Here is a 23,221-nt window from a genome sequence, read left to right on the forward strand (position 1 = left end):
AACTACTGAAGCCCACGCGCCTAGAGCCCGTGCTCTGCAACAAAAGAAGCCACGGCAATGAGGAGCCCGTGTACCACAACGAAGAGTAGCTCACTGCAACTAAAACAAGAAAGCCCGTGCACAGCAAAAAAGACCCAACACAGCCAATAAAATAAATAAATAAAATAAATAAATTAATTAAAAAAATTATTTCAGCCCAATTTTGGTATACTTAAATTTAAACACACTTGATACTGAAATCCATATTTATAAAAAATATAAATTAGGAAACAGGGCTTGTGATCAAAACAAGTATCTTTCATACTAAGACTTCTTTAAATCACCAATACCCTTAACTCGTTTAGGATGCATGCTTTTTTGAGGGGGGATGTGGTATGGACAAACAATTTGAGTAAAAAGTTGAGTGTCAGGGACATCTATTGATAACAACATAACTCACACCTGGCTCTAGCTCCCCACAGGTAACACTCCACAATTTTTTAGTTAAGGCACTGCTTAATTTTCATCTTCCCTCTACTGTTACACTTATGAGCAGATAAACTTGCAACAATCAGACTGTGGCATTCTGTATGCTACATGAAAAACTTTTTTATACTAAGACCTGTGAGGCATCCTTAAGGCCTTATTTGGGGAAATAATAACTGAGAGCAGTGTTCTCAACTAAGGCGACTTTTCCCCCCTAAGGGGACTTTGACAATGTCTGGGTATTTCTGGTTGCCACAAGTAAGGGGGGAAGGTGCTCCTGGTATCTAACAGATGGAGGCCCAGGATGCTGCTAAACATTCTGCAAAGCACAGGACAGCCCCTCCACAGCACAGAACTGTCTGATTCCACATGCCAATAATGCTGAGGTCGAGAAACCTTAATTCAGAGGAATGTCTAAAAGTACATTATGCTCCAGAGTGGGGCTTCCCAAAATGCCTTTAACTTTCCTACTTATTCAACTATCAAAACCATGACAATGGTTTCATTTCTGGATCTGGAATTCAGTCTTTATGTTACCTTACAGAGAGTAAATGAAACTGATACCACTTCTTTCTAGGCAGTATTTGGTATGTTTCACAAGATAAGTGGCTTCACATCTGAAACCATGCAGGGCTTGACTCCCGAGTTCTTTCACTATTAATCTAATACTGTCTCTTGCCAACCCAACAATTTCATCTCAGCTTTCGGGAGGTATTTGAAAGGCCGACAGAAGCTATCCAGCGTCCCATATGAGCAGCACTCTCTTGGGTCCCATCTTGAAGGCAGTCTAATCGTTGTTGTACATCTTCTAATTAAGTGCACTGTCAAAAAACAACCTTGAGTAATGTCACTGGCATAACAGTGACTCTGATGTGAACTCAGTATCAGACTTAGAGCATCATCTCTGAAAGTGCTGCTGAAAAGCAGGTTCAAAGAATGCACAGGCTCAAGGTCAGGAATCATCCTTGCTGCTCAGTCATAACCATGCACTTGTCACTCTCCTGCAGATCCAACTACAGAGACACTACAAACATCTTAGAGGCAATAAATAAAAAAGAAGCAGAAAGATCTCTGATATAGATGCTCAAAGGCACTATCTCAAAAATACCTTCCCAACCAAAAACGATGAACCTTCTTCTGTCTGCCTCTTTCCAACCTCTAAACTTCACCAAAGCCAACAGTCAGGAGGGATCATCTGAGCCACTCCCTTACTTCAGAGATGAGAAATCGGCATAAAAATCAAAGATTTCTGTCAGGGCTAAGTGTCAGGGCTAAAACCCAGGCCTCTAGAATCCTAGCTGAGTCCATCTTATCACATGACTGCTGCTAAGAACTGGCTCAGAACTCTCTGGATACAAATCTCTGATAGAGTTGGACATAGTAACAAAGCCACCTCTCTGTGCTCTTTTAAGGCTAAACAACCCCATTTTTTCCCACACTCTTTTGGGGAAGGGTAAGTACATGCTGTATGCTATTTGATATTTCACAGCTCTTCTCCCATTTTTTTATTTTTTAGAAGCCACTGAGTGAAAGTTTGAAGAAAAAAACAGAGGGTACCAATCTGGACACGGTGTTCTATAGAAGTCCCAGCTGAGCTAACCTGAAGGAAGACCTCTTGGCCCTTACAGGTTATTTGTTATCGTCTTATTTACAAAACAAACAAAAGGTTTTTATATCAATATAAGTAGGGAATTCCAGCAGGTGTTGTGCACATTTTAAGTCCCCTCAGTCGTGCTAAATATCCAGGATTTTTTCACAACGTCATTTTCACTTACAAATTTTCATTTATTAGGACTATATCCTAGCAGGCATTTTCTTTTTTTTTTTTAAATCTCATCTAATCCCTGTTTCATAGATGACGAAATGGAGGCTTAAAGAGGTTAAGTATAATACCAGCCGGAGGCCACACAGCTACTAAGATGGAGATGAGTCTGGATTCAAGTCTCTCTGAGTTCTGATTCTTCACCATTTTGCCTGACCACCTCCAGTGACTGCCTGTCATCTGCTGCAAATCTATGTGAAAACCCACATCACACAATCATGACACCTAAAAGTTAAAAGGAGTCTCAAGAAAACCCTGTTCCCAGGCCCTGACGCCTAACAGATGAGTGACCTGCCCCAAGTCACAGACCCAGTTAGTGCTGCCAAAGGTATTAGGCCCTGATGCCCTGCTTCCTACTGTAGCTCCTGCCCACCAGCCTCCCAGGCAAAACAGGAGGAAGCCCGTGAGGGGCACAGAAACCCACCCTTTATCCACATAAGAGTCAGGAAGCATTCACCCTATAACGCGCATCTGAGAACTACAAGCAGAACAACTAGATAGTAACTCTGCTGGCTTAGAGAATCTGCCAATAGTTAACACAAAGTGTTTCTAACATAACTGAAAAAAGCTGTAAATGATGTTCTAGGGAAAGAAATTCACGTCCCATCTACATAAAATATACATAGTGCAAAAGGTAAACTTCGACCGAGTGACAATTACTAAATTCTGTATTAGTGAGGTGTGGATTCATATGGTTTTTATCTCTATCAGGTACTTATGGTCTTGATTTTGTTGTAGCTAAGTACCATTTTTACTTGTGCCCAGGTATGATTTTACACTTGATCCAATGAATTTTTTTGTGGAACTATTTTTATAATTTATTGAGATTATTTTAAGCTTTATACTGGCCTCTCAATAATAAGCTGTCTTGAACACTCACCGAGGATCCTATCAAAATAATCCATCAGAAGGGGAAAGCAGTAGAGATGCCATGTTAGGAAACTTTTTGTTAATGAACCTTGAAACTGTTATGTACTTAATAAAACAGAAAGGAACATATTTCTAGTTTTGTTTTGTTTTTTAAAGCTAAACTACAACTGACAAGAAAAACCAGATATCTCAGAGTAAAATGATGTAAGCATCAAATAGAATTTTTAGAAATCTATAGCTGCATATAAATTGTAAGTTCATTCTTACATACCCTAAGTTAATTGTGAGACAAACTGAAAGCTTGTTAAAAACTCCCAAATAAAAAACTGACAAGGTTTTGCAAGTATTCTGCTCTCTAGAAATTCACACAGCCAAACTATCCCTATAATCAAGTATCTCAAAAAGCATTTAATGGGGGCTTATCTATAATGTGATCTTTTAATTGCTGCAAATCAGGAGGTATAAAGACTCTTCTAATATAAACAATCCAGTATAACCCAGTGAAGCCTGGGGGAATGGGAGAAGATAGGAAAGATAGGTACCTCGTAGCTTGAGAGAAAATCTAGTAATTCTGATTGAGATGGGATGTAGAGAAGTGGTTTCATCACCCGGCGGACAAACTTCTCAATGTAAACAGCACTCATGGGGCCTTTGTATTCGATTGGTCCAAAACTAGTGCCAAAAAAATAAAAATTAAAAATAAAAATAATACACCACACATTACACCTGTAATATACAACTGAAATCATCAACACCACAAAATGAAAATGTCTTAGGATCCCAACTGGTTCACACATAAGCAGCCTTCCTTGTCTCAGGAGGTAACCGGGGGGCCAATTAAGAACAAGCATTTTATGTGAGGGGAGGTATAAGCAGCTGTTACATTTTTATTTGAGCTTAATTCTGCAAACTGATTTCAAAGCAAAGCACGTTCATTCTCGTCTCTGATAAAAATTAATTCTCACAATATTTCTTTAAAAAACAAAACAAAACAGACAGGCAACCCTGGAAACTGACCAAATGCCAAAGGACTACAGGATCTTAACTACACAATTCAACTGGGGGGGGCGGGGGCCCTGGGGGCAGACTTTCCTTTTCAAGTCACTCTGAAATAAGGAACAAGTTGAGCAGTTGGTCCTTGGCTACTAAAAAGTAGTTATTAAATATTATCAGAGGCACTTACACAAAGGATCACGAAACGAACCTTAAACCTGTTTAACGCTCTACTACAACAAAAAACTATATGAAGTATGAAGTCAGGGACCTGTATAAACGATCTTCCTTATTTTCCCCTCCAGTTGTGCTTGAGGACGCACAGGGATTTGATTTAGTATTTCTAAGCGATACTTCCAACATTCAGTTACCCTCCTAAGCTAATCAGAACCCTCACATGGCTTTCTTCAGTCTTGCACAATAGAGACATTGCTCAAATATAACTGGATGGTATGTGGCAGGGGTGGGGGAGTATGGTGAAATTCAGCAACTCCATAACCATTCTTCTCTCTAAACAAACTGACATTAAGCTTACTGTTAACAGCAACAATAAAGCACAGTAAAGAACTATATAAATGGTGATCACATTACTATAATATATGGTACAGAAATTAACACACACACATAATGTGATGAGATAAACACCATTCTTCAGTGTGCACTGCAGACTTTTGATACCAGACAGAGGAACATGAGCATGAAAAAAGTAAAAACAGCACTCTACATGCACAGCTGCTGAGAGACTGGGTAAACAAATTCTATCAATTCAAGACTTATTACAACTCATTTGTTAACTAATTCGAGTTTTAAGATTACTACCACCACCAACCCCACCAACCACCACCAATTTTTAATTTAAAGAAAGAAAAAAAAAAATCACGTGATAACTTATTTTGTTCAGCAAAAAGGAGGCAAGTGATCTGGAAACCTTGTTACTCAAGCAAACAGGTTCTGCTGAGGTTCCCTCCTTCTGTGTTACAAGGGTCACAGTGACTTGAAAAGATCCCAGGATGCAGGATGTAAAACACGTTTTGCCAACACACTACAGCCACTGCCTTAGGACAAGCTGACCGAGGGTAGCTGAACTTTGCACAGAGTATTTTGAGAAAACTACTCCCTGCTTCGGGGTCTTTTATAAACTGCCTTCATAACTGGCATCAATACAAGCCAAAAAATGGAATCTACTCTCACAAAACAGAAAAGCCTGCTAATTTCTGTAAGCAGCTACTACTAAAAATGGAATCTACTCTCACAAAACAGAAAAGCCTGCTAATTTCTGTAAGCAGCTACTACTAAAAATGGAATCTACTCTCATAAAACAGAAAAAGCCTGTTAATTTCTTTAAGGAGCTACTACTAGTTAAGTCATTACACAAACAGCAGCAGCAACAACACGCACAAACAGCAGTGGTCTGTCCAGTGATAAGACTCAAGGGTCGTATTTGCAAGCGCCGTTAGCCAGCAGAACCACAAGACTACCGAAGGCTCACAAGAGAAGTTAGCAGAAGGAACACATTCATTCATATGTGTATGTATAAAACAGAGGGCTTAAAGATCCTTAAATACGATATGGAAAGACTATCTTTTGGGTATCTCTGTGCCTTAGCACTTACTTCTATTTTTGGTACATTGAGAATGGTAGATGTTGAAATGAGTATTAATGGGTCTGAACTGACTTAAACAAGTAAAAGTTTAACAGGCAAAGATAACGGGCAAGCACTTCAGGGCAAGTACCAGCCTCAAATTCCTCATCTGTAAAATGAAAGGGCTGGACTAAGTATTTCTAAAATTCCTTTCATGTCCTTTCAATCCTTCTATAAAACTAAGAATATAAATTGTGTAAGACAATGTTGCACATCCACATATCCCCAAATGACATTCGTACTCAATTCAAGGGAACTCTTGTGATTTTAATGCCACATCAAATTAAGCCTAGCTCTGGGCAGCTGGCTTGGTTACATACAGTTGCAAGGCCTACACTCCCTGCCAGCCATCTGTGCCCTATTTCTTATTTCCAAAAAAAGAAATGCACGGATCTCTCCAAGGCAAGCTCATCAACCATTACACAGCACCGACTTTTAGATCCTTCAAGTATAACACCTTATACTTACCTTAAGGAAAAATAAAAATAAAAAAGTAACCATCAGAAAGTTACTCAGAAAAACTGTACTTATACCCACAGGAAAATTTGAGGGTGGAGATGGGGTAGGAAAGCATGTTTTTGCCCCATTACTATTTAATAGCTCCTGAGAAACAACACTCTGTGCCACAAAATTTTCTGTTAGAGACACGGGAGTGTGCTGGAAGGTGACAGATAATCCACAAATGACAGTCTGTTGATGTTTCTAATAAATCCCCATTGATTAAGGCCCAGGAATTTTAGAGGAAGGAAATAAGGCCTAAAAAAGTAAAGCTCTTACTAGTCAACTCTGCTTAACCCATTTTACCTTCAGTAACAAACTTTAAGCCAATTACACAGAACAGAGCCCAAAATCCCATCTCCTGTCTCCAAAGTCCTTCAGGTCAGATTTTAGACATAATACCCACAGCAAGGTCTGGGCAGTTCTTCAAAATCAAACACCAGTTTTTCTGCAGCAAAATAAGTACAGTGGCACCCTGGTATGGTATAAAGACTACAGGCGGCCTCTTGGTACTTCAGGCCAGATGCTTGCATTTGGGGACAAAGTTCATGGAAGTCTCTCAGGTTTTCAAAGTTCTCTGCATTTCATAATGATAGATTATATGACTGCAGACTTGCAGTCTTTTTCTTCCCAATCTGAAAAGATGTTGGATACCCTCTTGACTATGCTATGCTGCCTGGTAATGGGATAAGGACTTTTGTATATTTTTATACCATAAAATACTTTTAGAACATTTGAAATGTACAGCCACACAATGGAGTAACTGGTACTATTAAAAACAATGCTATCGAATACGTAATGACATGAAAAAATACTCACAAAAGAAAGAAAAAACAGCTGAGGAGATAGTATTACTATATGATCCCACTTTTTAATTTATAAAAACCGGGGGGGGTAGATATTATAGTCACAGGAGGATTTAAATTAAAACACATAGTGATTATGAATGGCTGATAAAATCACAGATCCTTTTATTTACTTATTTTGCTTACCTGTATTTTCTCAGTTTTCTACAGTGAATACTTTTAAACAGAATAAAACAAAACTCACTTTGAAACTGATAAACTTAATTGGAATTAGAAACACTACTTGAAAGTTCTTACCTCCGATGATACAGATATATTACAGGAAAATAAAAGAAGTGTTTCTGTTTTCTGCATTTCCCCTGATTCCACCAACAGTTAATTGCAACAAACAACACCTGCAAGCCAAAGAAGGTTTCAAATGACTATAAATAACAACTGAAAAATTACCAATATTTAAAATATAAAATTATAGAAATGAAACAATTCCTCTGCGAAACAGAAAGTTTTAAAAAAATAGTTCTGAGTGTTCAAAGAAGGTCCTCATTCATCACGACAAGGACAAAGAAAGACGCTTGTCCACGATGTCCAGCTAGGACTCTGAATATTAGAGTCTGGCCCAAGAGGAAAATGATTTGCTTCAAATTCTGACGTGAATGACACCAACAAACTTTTTCTGAGTATGATTACACTAAAACTTAGCAGTAGGATATGTCTTTTGATACTCAAACAGAGCATCTGAGAACAAAAGAAATCTTACCTACAGATGAAATATCCCGAATTTCAAAGGGCCATTTTTAATAACTATATTAAAAACTAATAATAGGTGACTAGAACTATGTTCTGAAATGTACTATTAGATAGCAAAAATATGGAATAAATATGTATTTATAGATAGATGCTGAAGTATTTAAGGAGAAATGTCCCAATGTCTGCAATTTACTGTGAAATGTACCCAAAATAAGATGGATTAATAGTTAGATTGGAGCTGAGTTTCTCACCTTTGCTACTACTGACATTTTGGGCTTGAATTGTTATAGGGATTTTGTTGATGCTATGTTTGGTTTTGTTGGGGGAGGGGGAGTGCTGTTCCACACAGTGGATGTGGCATGGTAGGATCCCTGGCCTCTACCTGTTAGATGCTAGTAGCATCCTCCTCAAGTAGTAACAATCAAAAACCTCTCCAGACAGTCCCAAAGGTCCCCATCTACTTCTAGTTGAGAACCACTGATTAGAGGGATGGTAAAATGAATAAATACAAGATAAAACAAGTGTAATAAAATGTTAATAGAGCTTAAGTGGCAGATATATGTCACCTTTGCTGTATAAATTTTTTTATAACAAAATATTGAAAAAATATGAAGATTACAAATGAAAAGTCACTTTCAGATGCCTTACACTTAGCGATATTGCTCAAAACTTAGTGGAAACTCTCAAGAGCTCCTTTTACAGTCTATATGAGAAAGATGGGCAGTAATATCTTCACTAAGGTTGACATCTCAAAAATAGGGCACAATCTACCATGTTTGCTAATTTTATTAAGTAAAGTGGCTCAAAAAATTTTTGCCTGTTTCCAAAAATAAACCCACTCCTTTTCCCTACTGAGAACATAAAACAGTAAGTTCTCAAATTAGAAGGAGCTGAAAAAATTTTTTGAAAAAAGCAAAGCCCATCAGTTGTGCACGGCACTGTAACCTCCACCACTTGTGCTGTGACCTTTAACAAACTGCTTTGCCCTCTAAACCCGAGGTCCTGCTTCAGAAAAACAGCTGCCAGCATCAGCTTGCAGGGCTGTCCTGAGAAACAGCACGCGCCTGCACAGCAGCACGCCATCCCTACAGCCACTCCGAAGGACGCATTCCCTAGGCTGACAGTAAGATAACAAGTAATTGCCACTTACCCTAAAATACAACAGATTCTCCTATTTTCCCCTACAAGTTCTCTAAATTCGGAAAACTCAGGCAATGACTGACAAAGCCTGCCTCTCAGTGCTCCCTTAGAGTCGCTTCCTCCCTGCGAGTGCCGGCATGGTTACTATCAGCCATTTTTAAGCGGGGTGAGACGGGGGGGGGGGGGGGGGGGGGGGGGGGGGGGAGGTAAAAGGAAGACAGGGAATAGATCAATTCCATGGGTCCAAAGCTAGAACACGAAATCACAACCCCCTCAGAATCAATGTTATAGGGAATGAAAACTTGTATTTAAACAGTACCTGGTACTACATTCAGGTATATGAAATAGTTACTGGGCAGGAAGCCTAGCCTATCATTTATAACATTGTTTCTAAGAAAAACCAACTGAGTTCCAAATGGACTTCTGGAACTCAGCTGGGCCACAAGTCACCCCAGATCAGTGGGTCTCAGCAGCAGCTTCTCAGAAATCTCTGGGATGCTTTTTGGCTGGTTGTCAATGGCTGGGGGAAGCGACAGGGCAAGTGGTGGGGGCCGTGGTACCTACCCTGCAATGCTCGAAACTGCTCTGCACGGGAATGGTCATCTGTATCACCCAGAGCAGTTTTAAACGTCCTGCCAAACACTGATGTTGAGGGAAACCTGTCTGTTGTCATTCAAATGCTCAGAACCCAGCTCCACTTTACATGTGAATCCAAAGCACAGCTTTTGTGTTCACTGAATTTCTTAAGAATGCAACTGCCGTTTAATTGAGGGGCAGAAAGTACTTTGGTTCAGAACTTTACCATTTAGAAAAATCAAATCACTGAGAGCAATGCCCTCGTGTCACCTGAGCCTGCCAAACACATCCTACCTTTATGGGCCTGTATTTGTAACTGGTCCCATTCTCAGTGGTTCTACATAAAGGTAGCAGGAACAGGAACCTAACTTACCCAAGCACTTACATACTGAAACATGCCGATTTAATTACACACCACTTCTCTTTTTTCCCCCATCTTTATGTTACAATTAGTGCATTAAATTGGGCTATTTTGAAATTAAATATATAGGTAGTTCACCTATGAACTCCTTTTGAGGACAGAAAAAGGGACATCATAAAATACTTCTTTTATAAAGGGACAACTGGGATCCACTGATTGAAAACCACTGCCAGACAGAAGGCCTATATATCAACCACCTATAGACCCCTTTTATCTAGCACCAAGGTGGCATTCATTAAATATTTGTTGAATATAGTTCTGGTCCAGGTATTTAAAAGGTCTAGCCTAGTTTTACACTGTACTCATGATACATAAATTTCTTACATAAAATAACTAATCAGCAAATATCAAATGTATATTCAACGAGGATTTTCAGTCTCTCCACCAAAACCAAACAGCATGGCACCCTGAGATAAGCGCTGGCCTGCCTCATAAGGAAATGGAGAATCTCCTCCCTTTCCCTGCCTCTGACGAACTAATGACCATCACAATCAGAAATCCTCTGTTTCTTTATAGAAAGCTTCACAATTTCTGACGTAAGGCTCTCTGGACCCTCACACTGGCAAAATCAGCTACCTGGGTAAAGAGGTCTCTATGGGGACAACCAGCCCTGCACATGAACTGACAGTCATTTGATTCTCAGGCTGAATGTCAACATTACCTGGTCTGAAAGCTGACTCGCTGCTTGTTCAATTTTCTGCCCTGGCGGCGATGGACTGTCCACACCATGGGGCGTAAGAAGAACAGCACGCACCACCTCTGAATCCTGGGCGAATGTGCTCTGCGTAGTCCAGCTGACCCTGGAAGAGGTCAAGAACCGGAGACCTCGAGGAGAAAAAGCTGACAGGTGGCTTTGCTGGAATTATCACATCTTTTGCTCGACTAAAAAAAAGAGGCAAACACAAACAACATTGCTTAGTTATCTTCTAACAACAGTTCTGCGTTGGAAGAAGAATGAAGCTTAAAAGAAAAGTCTTCCTTTCAATAAGAAAATGGAGTTCCCAAAACATTGTCCTGGAGTATAAAAGTAATATTTTTGTACTAAGTTAAGGCAACATTTGGCTGAGAGAAGGCAAGACATGAATAGCACGTTAAAATGACCCTCTAACATTGTCTGCCGAGGTTGGTGGGGGTGCGGGGAGGGGAGGTGGGCACTGGTGAGCAGAAGAGAAGGGTGTCTTCCCATAGTCCAAATCCTTGCCTCCCCCCACTCCGAATGACTCCATTCTCATCGCTCTGCAGCCTTGCTCTCCACAAAGCCAATGATCTCGAGGGTTTCAGAGCCACCAGTTGAGCTCGCTCAGTATTAGGGGGGAGGAGAGAACATGGGGCACGCACTAACAGGCATGGGAAATGCTTACGATCAACTCACATTAAGTTTCTTAGCTGGAGTTGGCCTGTACTTACCCAGGGCACTCAGGCAAAAGTAATAATTAAATTATAATGTAGATTTCTCCAGATATATATTATGATCCAAAGGTTAATAAAGATGAATAACAAAGCAACAGCCCATTTAATTGGAAAACAGGTTTCCTATGTACATACTTGAGATTCCCAGATCAGGAGGAGAAAGGAAACAAAACTAAACACGTGGTCAGAAGTCACAGAGCTGCCACTATTTCCCTATCAAAGACAAAAAGATCTCGGTTGAAGCTGCATCCCACCACATTAAAGAGTTCTAATAAATGCCCTGAGGTGTCCATATATCTGCATTAAAATAGTATAAAACCATTATAGCAGCCTTAGCTAAAACACCAATAGAGGAAATAAAAATGGAACCCTAAAAAGTATTCAATTAACCCAAAAGAGAGAATTCCCTGGTGGTCCAGCGGTTGGGACTTCTGCTTTCACTGCACAAGCTGCGTGGTGCAGGGAGGAAAAAAAAAAGCAAGCAAGCAGAAAAGGACCAAGAAAGGAACAAAAACCAGAAGGCACAAATGGAAAACAAATAGCCAGAAGGTAGACATAAACCAACCATTATCAATAATTGCATTAAATATAAAAGGACTAAACCACCCAATTAAGGGAAAGAGACTACCAGGCTGGATAAGGAAGCAAAACCCAACCATGTGCTATCTAAAAGCATTTTAAACATAAAGTCATAAGGATGGGAAAAGATAAACCACATAAATAGTAAGCATAAAAAAGCTGCAGTAACTCATCAAGGTGAAAAGATAAATAAACTGGGGTGTATTCTTACAATTAAATGTTATTCAGCAATAAAAAAAAAAAGAACTGATACATACTATCACTGGATGAGTCTCAAAATAATTTTACTGAATGAAAGAAGTCAGACAGCAAAGAATACATATGATATGAATGTATTTATATGAAATTCCAAAACAGGCAAAACTAATCTATAATGAAATAAACCACATCAGTGGTTGTCTAGAGTTGGGAGCAGGATGGGAAGACTGACTACAGAAGGGCGTACTGAGAGAAATTTGAGGGGAACAAGGAAATGTTCTGTATCTTTTTTTTTGATTCAGTGTTGCTTTATTTTAAAATTTCAATTCACATACAAGACAAATCATGTTATAAACTGTTATGTTATATATTGGTTGAATGAATCTGCAGACACATTTACTGTTAGAAATAATAAATGGCATTAGATTGCCAGGTCCATTCAGATGACGTCTACTTAACTCATAATATAGCTGAACTATAGTACAAGCTCTAATAACAACATGGACAGTGCCAAGAGGTTATTACATTGCTGAATCTCACTACTGAAACATAAGAGTGAAGAGTTCACCCCACTTTTTCATATGAATCCATTTCTAACAAAAGACATGGATTATTTTTCTCCATTCCTAGCCAGGAATCTTCCAAAAGGACTTGGTTAACTTTTTTTTTAAAGCTCTTTATTGGAATATAATTGCTTTACACTCTTGTACCAGCTTATGAGGTACACCGAAGTGAATCAGCTGTATTTATATACATATCCCCATATCCCCCTCCCTCTTGCGACTTCCCCCCCACCCTCCCCCGTTCCCCAGCACTCTAAGGCAATCATCCATCATCGAGTTGATCTCCCTTTGTTATACAGCAACTTCCCACTAGCTATCTATTTTATAGCTGGTAGTATATATATGTCTACGCTACTCTCTCACTTCGCCCCAGCTTCCCCTTCACCCCCCTCCACCCCCCCCCCAACCCCGTGTCCTCCAGTCCATTCTCTGCATCTGCATCCTTATTCTTGTCCTGTCCCTGGATTCATCGGTACCCCTTTGTTTGTTTTTGGTTCCATATATATGAGTTAGCATACAGTATTTGTTTTTCTCTTTCTGGCTTGTTCTATATCTTGATTAGGAGGATGGAGGTGGTTACATGTGCCAAAAGTCATGGACCTATATATGTAAAATGTATGACTTTTACTGAATATAAATTATACTACAATGAAGTTGATGAGGAAAAAAGCTTGGCTGATGTGCCACCTCCTCAGCGAGAATTGCTCTGATGACTCTACCAGAAGCAGGGAGCTCGCAAATTTTTTTCTCTCAGCTTCCCACTGAGAAGTTGCTTTCATAGCCCTCACCATAATCTGTAACTTACTTATTTTACCTGTTTATTAACTCCATGAGGGCAAGGACCCTGGTTCTCTTTTTCACTGTTAAATCCTCACTGTTTCGCAGTTCCCAGTACTCTGAAGTTCAATAATTTGTGAAATGAACAAATCTACCCTACTCACCTTACCTGAACCCATGTGAAAGCAAATTAAACATAAATCCATACAAACATAAATTAGTAAGAACAATCTGAAAGAATCAAAACATCAGAAGGTCCATTCGCCCTAGAGTGATTCTGAGGACCACCTAATTGTGTTCTAACTTTATATGTGTGCAAATGAACTTGATAATCTGGTTTTTCAGAATATAGCAAAATATTAGGAAGGAGGAAAAGGAAGGAACGTGCTGCCAGCTCTGAGATACGCAGCAGACAGCCAGATATTTAGAACCAGAAAGGAAATCATACAAACACCCAAGACTTAAGCTACTTTAAGAGCCTTGGGTCATTTAGTTTGAGGAAAAGAGTCCACCCCCCTTCTCTACATCTAGAAGGTGTCAGCTTCCTGAATTAAGACCGTTTTAAATATACTGCTTTCCCATTTTAACTAAAAATTATTAACATCATAAAGTACTGCTGTTAAAGGTCAGAGCAAATCTCCTATTTATGCACTCATACTAACATTTTAACTCTGCAATCATGGAGCTTTGTCTTTGTAAAATATCTTCATGACCTGAAAAACTCAGTCACTTACACAACTCAAAAAAAAAAAAAAAAAAAAAGTTCATGAGCAAATGTTACTGTGCTTCCGGCACTGCTCTATAGGAACCAACGCACATGTTCCCGAGGGGCTTCCTTTCTCAGGGAGGAAGACAGGCAAACAACCAAACCTGTAAACAAACATAAAACCACACAAAATAATCATGCTCTGCGGAGAATTTAACAGAGTGATGTGACACGGGACCTGGGAGCTCCTCAGTGGGGTGGTGGTCAAGGTGGTATCTTTCAAGCTGAGACCTGAGTGGCAGGAAGACAGTCATGCAGAGGTGAGGGAGGCCCTGTGGCGAATAAGCTGACACATTTCTCAGCAAGTCCAAAGTTCTGCTCTTTGGAGGTATTATTTTTCTACTATTCAAATTTCACATTAAGGGTTAAACATGCCATCTGAGGGAAATGCAGGTCTGCGACAGCCAAACAAAGGATGACCATCCACTGCACGCTGCTGTTGAGCACCTCCTCAAGTAAAGCAGCCAGAGAAACCTGTGGCCTGTGAAAAAGCAAACGTTAACCAGGGCAGAGAAACGTGGGCCTCTGCCCCAAAAGAAATACTCACGCGTTTCCACTTAACTCCTAAATCTGCTATCATTTTTGAGAAACTATACCTAGATCAAAGATTTCCTGCAGCTTTGAAGTCTCTCAGGCACCAAAAACTCAAGAGTTGGTTGCAAACAAGGAAGGCCTGTTGCAACTCCCAATTTTTTTTATGAGAATCATACTCTACACCTCCTTCCAAAGAGGATGTGAAGCGGCTTTGAGGTTACAAAATGAAATAAAGCAAAATGAATATATATACAAATAGAGATCATAGAGACAGATACACAAACACACACTCACAATTTTTTCCCGACAAAAACACACCCACAAATTAGGGTATAAGGAAAGTGAGGCTGAAGTCATGGAGATTCCAATGCATAGAAAGGCAGGTAGGATACAGATTAAATGCCCAGAAATGCACAATTATTCATAGTGTATCAACCCCCAAGTCTACCTTTTCTTAATACTATCTGATTTGAACTAAGCTAAGCAACAAGACACTGAAGAGGGGTGTCACTTATTTCAGGCCTGGAGCTATTAATAAAGATTAAATTAAAAAAAAAAATTCTACTGTCCTTTAAGCCTCTGTCCTCATTAACACTAAGATCTTAAAAGTAAAATATGAGGGACTTCCTAGATGGTGCAGTGGTTAAAAATCTGCCTGCCAATGGAGGGGACACGGGTTCGATCCCTGCTCCAGGAAGATCCCATATGCTGCGCAGTAACTTAGCCTGCGAGCCACAACTACTGAGCCTATGTGCCACAACTACTGAAGCCCACGCGCCTAGAGCCTGTTCTCCGCAACAAGAGAAGCCACAGCAATGAGGAGCCCTTGCACCACAAGGAAGAGTAGCCCCCGATCACAACTAGACAAAGCCCATGTGTAGCAACAAAGACCCAACACAGCCAATAAATCAATAAATAAATTTATTTTTTTTAAAAAAGTAAAATAGGAAAAGAGTGGCAGAAATGTTAGTCAGTTGTAGAGCGATAAAGTAGTATCATGACACCATTCAATCAAAGGAGACTCTTAAAAAAAAATCAATCAGAGTCTATTAAAACACTGTCAAATTTGTCAGTGCACAGAAAGAAGCCCGACAGGCAAGCAGTCTGTTCACTGGCTCAACCTCCTTCCCTGAAGCAGGTGGGGATCTTGCTCAGTCTGCTCTAGTACCTGGATTTACACTCTTCCTTCTTCTTGAAATCTCAAAGGACCTTCATATCTATTAAGCCCTGTTCTCCCAGCGCAAACACTATGAGTTATTACTATAGATGGACAAAGTGATCCAAGTAAGCTCCCCACCCTTGGAGGAAAGAAAACCTTTCTTCCTAATTTGAACCCAAATACCACCTTGCAATACTCTACCTTGTAAAATACTTTGTCTAATTTCCTTGTGCAGGACATGATAAAGAACAAGGCTAAGAGCCTAGTTCCTGACAACAAACAGGTTCCATCCAGCTCTGCCACTTATTAGGTGGATGTGATCTGGGGCAAGTTTTGCAACATGACCAAAGCTCCACTCCTTTGTGTGTAAACTGGGTAAGAGGGTATATATCCAGATTTTACTGGGGATTGAGACTTCAGTGATCCATAATACGCTCTCAGATCACGTGTTAAAGGAATAAATGCATTCATGTAATCTGTAGTTCTCAAACAGGCGATTCTGTTCCCCAGGGGACATCTGGTACTGTCTGGAGACAATTTTGGTTGTCACAATGGGGTGGGGGGTAGGAGCAGGCAGCAGGAAGGGTACTGGCATGAAGTAGGTAGAGCCCAGGGATGCTGCTAAACATCCCACAATGTACAGGACAGCCTCCCACAACAAGAATTAGCTGACCGAAAGCATCAACAGTACCAAGGCTGAGAAACCCTGCTGGTAGTATAGCACCCCGCACATGGCATATGCTCAATGATAGTTATTATAAGTTGTTCTTTCCACTAAAATCCCCAATCCTCTGACATCTCTTTGACAACAAGGGCCACGCACTGTCCTTAACAGACTCAACAAAAATGTTCCAAGCTGAAATCTTCCTCGTGGCCAGTATGCCAGTCACTGGCACCACAGATTCATAAAACCTGGAGACCCAAGAGATACACTGTGGACGTGGGAGGCCAAAAGTACTCCTGAAACTCAAAGTAAATTTTCTATCGGTGTACTTACCAAAGTGAGACACATTAACTTTCATTTATCCCCACTCACTATTCTCCAACCTACTCAGGCCTTCCTTCCAGTTCCAGGAAGGAAAGACACCAGCATTATCCAGCCTCAGGACCTCTGCACTTGCTGTTTCCTCTACCCTGGCCCCTTCCCCTTCTGGAGTGATTTTCCTATGTAGCTCCCTTAGGAAAGCCTTTCTGCTCCACCCTCATCGCTTCTATGCCCTGCACAGCACTTACTGAAGCCCTTTAAAATTATATTAAGTGTGCTAGTTTACTGCCTGTAACACCCCCCTGGAATGGAGAACACGGACTTTCCTCTTCATTGCTCACCTGGCTGAGCGCTCCGCACGTAGTAGGTGCGGATAAATAATGATTAGGTCGATGAATGCACGAATCCTCAGCGTCTGGGTCGCTAATGGTCGTCTACGCCTACCCGAGGCACAGAGGAAATAAATGAGGGCAGAGGCGACAGGTGCACCCGCAAGAAACCTCAACAGGTGACGATCAGCTCAGGACTTGGCCCACCTTCCTCGGTGTTAAAACGGGAGGAAGGGGAGCCGGGCAGCACCCCAAACCTCGCCTTATGGCTGGCCGGCCGGGGAGGGAAAGCGGCGGGCACGGCCGCGTGCTGGAGGAGGATCAAGTCCACCGCTCCAGGCAAAGTCAGGCCCGACTTCCCCGGAGGCCGCAAGCCGGCCACGCGCCGCCCGCCGGACCGAGCGGGCGCCGGGCCCGGGCCGCCGGGCAGCCTCACCTGCAGGTGAACTTGAGGGCGAGGAGGAGCGCGCAGCCGAGCGCCACGGCTCCGCAGAGCAGCTCGGGCCGCCGGCGCGCCATGAGGGAGGCGCCGCGCAGCCCGCGGCGAAGCCGGCCCTCCGAGGACGCGGCCGGGGCCGGGCTGAGCGAGCCGGAGCCCGCGGGGCCGCCGCCACCGCCACCCTCGTCCTCGACGTCGTCGCTGCCGCTGCTGCCGCCGCCGCCGCCGCGGCCTCCGCATTCCGACATTACATGCTCCCCGTCGCCGGCTTTATACCGCCGCCGCCGCCAAGGGCCCGAAGGCCCGGCCCGGCCCTTCGCCCCCCAAATCCCGCAGCTCGCCGAGCCCGCAAACCCGAACGGTCCACGTCAGCCTGCCGCCTCCGCGGCGCCCGCCCCCGCGCAGGTGGCTCCGCCCCCACCCGCAGAGGCTGCGCGGACACCGCCTGGCAGCCCCGCCCCTGGTGGGCCACGCCCGCTTGCTCACGGAGTCTGCGCGGACCCGCTCCCCGCAGGCGCTTCCCCACAGGCCCCGCCCCCGTCCCTGGAGTCTGCGCGGACGCCGCCGTCGCCACGTGCTCGCCCGGGTACCGCGTCCACTGAGTCTGCGCAGGCGCTGGAGCCACTCCTACCCTGGGATCCGCCCAGCTCGGACCTAAGCAGCTGGGAGCTCCTGGCCGTCCCCGCTTGGCTCCGTGAGTTCGAAGAGCCGTGATGGTGACAGCAGTCTGCTAATGTCACTGCCGTCCCCAGAGGAACTTAATTGCCATTTACTGTCCCCGCTTAAGGAAAGGAAAACACGTACAGAGGCGAGAAGTGCCCACGGATCCTGGAGTGAGGTGGGAGCGGTCACAGCCTCGGTTTACACATCTGTAAAATGGGGGTGATATCAGTAGCGCTCTCACAGAGCTGCTTTGAGGATTAAATGAGGTCATGAATGGAAATTGCCGGGCCCATAGTGAGTACTTAATAAATCTTAGTGACCGTTGTCTCCTGGTGTCCATTTCCTGCACCAGTGACGTGCTGTGCGCCCGAGCACCATGTGCCTACACCGCAGCCCTGGGAGGAGGGTCTGTACAGCCTGTACTCACTTCATAGATGGGAAAACAGAGGCTTGGAAAAGCCCCGTGACCGTGGCCGCAAAGCTAGCAGGCGAGGAATTCAGACTCATAGGCAATTTGGTTAACAAGCTGCTCGCACTTACGGACTCTAAATCCTCTCTGACTCTAAATGTTAGGTCCTTTCTAAATAATTTTTTTGATTAAAAACAAGTTGGGGGAGGATGAAATGTGATTTGAGAGTGACAGGAAAGGATTGTTTCCCTGGGACAAGTGTACCTGGAGCGGAGAGAATGTCTGTAATCACCCAACTGCTGGGGCCGCAGATCTAGACTAGACTTACGCCGTTAATAACTACACACCAGACGGATAAAACTCGGAGAGAACTAAGGTAGTATGATGCCACGCAAAAAAAACGCAGAAAAACAGAACATGAGATCCCACTTGTGCCGCAAGCCAGTCGCATGACCCTGGTGCAGTTTCCAGGGATGTAAACTGCGCAACGTAACGGTCACCTTGGTAGGTGACCCAGAGCGTTCCGTGTTAACCACAGAGGTCAAACATGGTCGCTCATAGTCACCTGCCATTTTGCTCTTTGGTTTCTATACCTAGTCTGTTTTGTTCTTCCTTCTTTTGTATGAAGTGGATCTTTTCTAAAACACTATTCCTTTAATGATTTCAAACTTTTTTTTAGTTTATATTCTTAGCGGTTGCTGTAGGGATTACAATATACATTTTTTCCGAATCTACTGCAGATTTATACTAACTTAATTCCGATAAGATACAGAAACTGCTCCAATACAGCTTCGTTTTCTCCTCTCTTTTTATGCTATTATTACTCTTTTTTTAATCTACTACAAACCCAATAATACAGTTTTATATTATTGTTTTATACAGTCTTGTTGGAAGCAGCTAGAAGAGAAAAAATGTGTTTGTTTTTAAAACAATATTAACCTTTTTTACCATTTCTAGTTCTCTTGATTTCTGTCTAGATTAGAGTTACATGGTATATTACTAACAAAAACAAATATGGTCCAACGTCACTGGTACTCATTCACTGCAGGTTGCTAGGTCAGAATCCACCCTACTCTTCCATGAGACACCTGTCGTTTGCACAGGTCTTTATAAAGTTCAAAGAAATTTTGCTGCCTGTGGGTTATCTCATGAGACCCACAATATCTTATGGCAATGCAGGGCCGGTGTCTTACAGGCCTGGAAACCACCCTGAATCAATAAAAGGATGTTTCCTTTTCTCTCTGTAGTCATCTGGCTGCTGTTCTGGCCCCAGACTGGCCCCAGATGTTCTCCTGAAACAATAAGAAATTCATTTTAGATTAGACCAGGCCATCTGGGTCAGGCTGCACTGGTCTTCAAGGCTAGGTCAGCCCTAACTAGTCCACATCAACCAATAGCTGAGCTCTCATGGCCACTTTTTATACCATGATCAAGGTGGTGGCATTTGAGTAGGGGGTAGCGAGACGATTACATATATTTCTCCCAGGTATTAATTCTTTCTTAGAATCAGGGAGAAATAATGCTTGTTAATTTTTTAAATCAGAGCTCTTTCTTTTTGTGTGTGCAAATAATCATTTTTCCCCTGCCCAAAATTTTATAATTCTTTTTAACTGTTTCATTACTATTGTTTCTAAGCTAAATTTGGTTATTTTAAAAAGTGAGTTACTGTGGTGGCTCAGAAAGCAATGATAGCACTTGCTTCAAGTATTTTATTCTAATTTGTCCTTTCACCAGTTTCCTTAAATCTGAGTCTTTAGTTTGGTATTCTGTCAGTACTTCTTACACAAGGAAACCCGTATTTTACATCCTGTAGTTTCAACTAAATTTTTAAAAAAATGAAGTATAGTTGATTTACAGTATTGTGTTAGTTTTAGGTATACAGCACAGTGATGCAGTTTTTCTTGCAGCTTATATTCCATTATGGGTTATTACAAGAAATTGGGTAATTCGGGACTTCCCTGGTCGTCCAGTGGCTAAGACTCTGCACTCCCAATGCCGGGGGCCAGGGTTCAATCCCTGGTTGGGGAACTAGATCCTGCACGCATACCACAACTAAGAGTTTGCATGCTGCAACTAAGACCCAGCACAGCCAAAATAAATAAATATTAAAAAAAAAAAAAAGATATTGGGTAATTCTCTGTGCTATATACAAAGCATAGTAAATCCTTGTTGCTTATCTCTTTTATGTATAGTAACTTGTATCTGTTGATCCCAGACTCCTAATTTGTCCCTCTCTCCCTCTCCCCTTTGGTAACCATAAGTTTGTTTTCTATGTCTGTGAGTCTGTTTCTGTTTTGTACATATATTATTTTTTTAGATTCCACATATAATGGATATCCTATATTATCTATCTTTCTCTGACTTATTTCACTACGCATAATAATCTGTGGTCCATCCATGTTGCTGCAAATGGCAATATTTCATCTTTTTTTATGGTTAATATTACATTGTATGTTGTATATGTTGTATTTGTATATATATACACACACGTGTATATATATATATATATATATATATATATATATATATATATATATATATATATAAAAAACATCTTTTGCTTGTTTTTTTTAAAGCTAGGAAGGAGCCCAGACCCTGACCCTGGGTAAGTCTGGACAACAAGGCTGTTTCTTGGAGACTTTGTATCAAGATCCCAATGCTGCCTTTCCAGAAATTGGCATTCATCCCTTGCAACAACTACTCACAGGAAACCAGTATTCTAATCTCTTTAGGTCAACTAAGGAGTGTTTGAACCTGCACTAACTGCCCAGGGAACATACTGTCCTTCAGTTTCCCAATTGATGCGGGTCCCTAGAACTCAGTGGCAAGGCAAACAGTCCTCAAAGAGCAGGCCCGAGAAGGTCGAGGGTGATGGAGAGGGGTTAGCCCTTCCACCACCAGCCTGCCTGCCCAGGGCACATCCAACACAGGTGGGAGGACGGGGCAGAGTAAGGGTCCACCTGCCACCTCCCACACACCTCTCCAGGACTGATGGGGCCGGCTTGTTGCAGCCAACACAACTTACACGTGAATGTTCCCTTTCACAAGAGCCAAAGAGGGGACTTCCCTGGTGGTCCAGTGGTTAAGACGTCACCTTCCAACACAGGGGCTGTGGGTTCGATCCCTGGTCAGGGAGCTAAGATTCCACATACCTTGTGGCCAAAGAAACCAAAACATAAAAACAGAAGCAATATTGTAACAAACTCAATAAAGACTTTAAAAATGGTCCACATCAAAAAAAAAAAGTCAAAAGGAAACAAATGCCCATCAACAGAGGAATGAATAAACAAAATGTGGTAGATCTGTAAAATGGAGTATCATTCAGCAGTTAAAAGGACTGAAGTACCAATACCTGCTACAGTGTGGATGAAGCGTGAAGACGTTATGCTCAGTGACAGAAGCCAGTCACAAAAGGCCACATATTCTATGATTCCACTTACATGAAATGTCTAGCACAGGCAAATCCACACAGACAGAAAGCAGTTGAGCAGTTGCCTATAGCTTGAAAAGTAGGGGGAGTGGATAGACTGGGGTATAGGTTTGGTTTGGTTTTAGGTAATGAAATACTCTAAAATTCATTGCGGTGATTGTAGCACAACATTTGCAATCTATTAAAACCGTGGATTTGTACTTTAAAATGGTAAAACTTTTGTTATAAAAATCGTATCTCAGTTTGTTAAATGTTGAAAGAAATCCATCCTGGAGGAGATAACGGAGATAAACATGTCCAAGTAGACACACCAATTATTAGTTTCCTCTGCTGTTAATATTGGAGTTTTGCTCCTTCATACTTTTTTTTTCTTTTCCCGTTCCCCCCCTCATGCCTTGTTCTTTGCTTCTAGGATGGAGGGTGTGGCTTCACCGTGGAATAATTAGCACTGGCTTCCTGATGCTGAGACCAAGGCTGTGGCCAGGGTGGTTCTTGGCTGAAACCAGGGCAAGAAACTGGATGATTCAGGCAAAAGTGGAATTTACTGAAAGGATAGCTCAGAGCACAGAGAACTGAAAGAAAGCCGAGACACAGAAAATCTGAGGGGGGGGGGGGGGGGGGGCGTGAAAAACCAAAAAATTCTCATCTTGACCAGTCAGACTTTAAGTTTCTAGCCTAGATTCCAGAGCTTAAGACAACCAACTTTTTTTTTAAGATTGGGGGGGTGCAGGAAACGGACCATTTTTAAAGTCTTTATTGACTGTGTTACAATATTGCTTCTATTTTGTTTTAGTTTTTTGGCTGTGAGGCATGTGGGATCTTAGCTCCCTGAAGGGGAATCAAACCCTCACCCTCTGTATTGGAAGGCAGAATCTTAACCACTGGACCACCAGGGAAGTCCCAAGACAACCAACTTTTTAAACTGCAAGCTGAAAGAGAGCACCAGAGACAGCTTTTTAACATCTATTCTCCCTGGGAAAAAAAGGATGAAAGGAGTTTG

At 42.0% G+C, this 23,221-nt stretch overlaps 1 protein-coding gene across 1 annotated transcript in view; it reads right to left on the reverse strand.

The window, feature by feature from the left end:
* The window catches only part of TXNDC11 (thioredoxin domain containing 11), a 63,044-nt gene extending 44,933 nt beyond the window's left edge, over window positions 1–18,111 (reverse strand). The window contains 5 exon segments of the mRNA XM_057748742.1: window positions 3,700–3,829; window positions 7,394–7,491; window positions 10,642–10,674; window positions 10,676–10,862; window positions 17,717–18,111. Coding sequence (XP_057604725.1) covers window positions 3,700–3,829; window positions 7,394–7,491; window positions 10,642–10,674; window positions 10,676–10,862; window positions 17,717–17,967 — 699 coding nt within the window. The 5' untranslated portion in view covers window positions 17,968–18,111.
* Window positions 18,112–23,221: the final 5,110 nt, after the last annotated feature.

This window comes from Hippopotamus amphibius, chromosome 9 (genome assembly GCF_030028045.1).
Source record: "Hippopotamus amphibius kiboko isolate mHipAmp2 chromosome 9, mHipAmp2.hap2, whole genome shotgun sequence".
NCBI lineage: Eukaryota > Metazoa > Chordata > Mammalia > Artiodactyla > Hippopotamidae > Hippopotamus > Hippopotamus amphibius.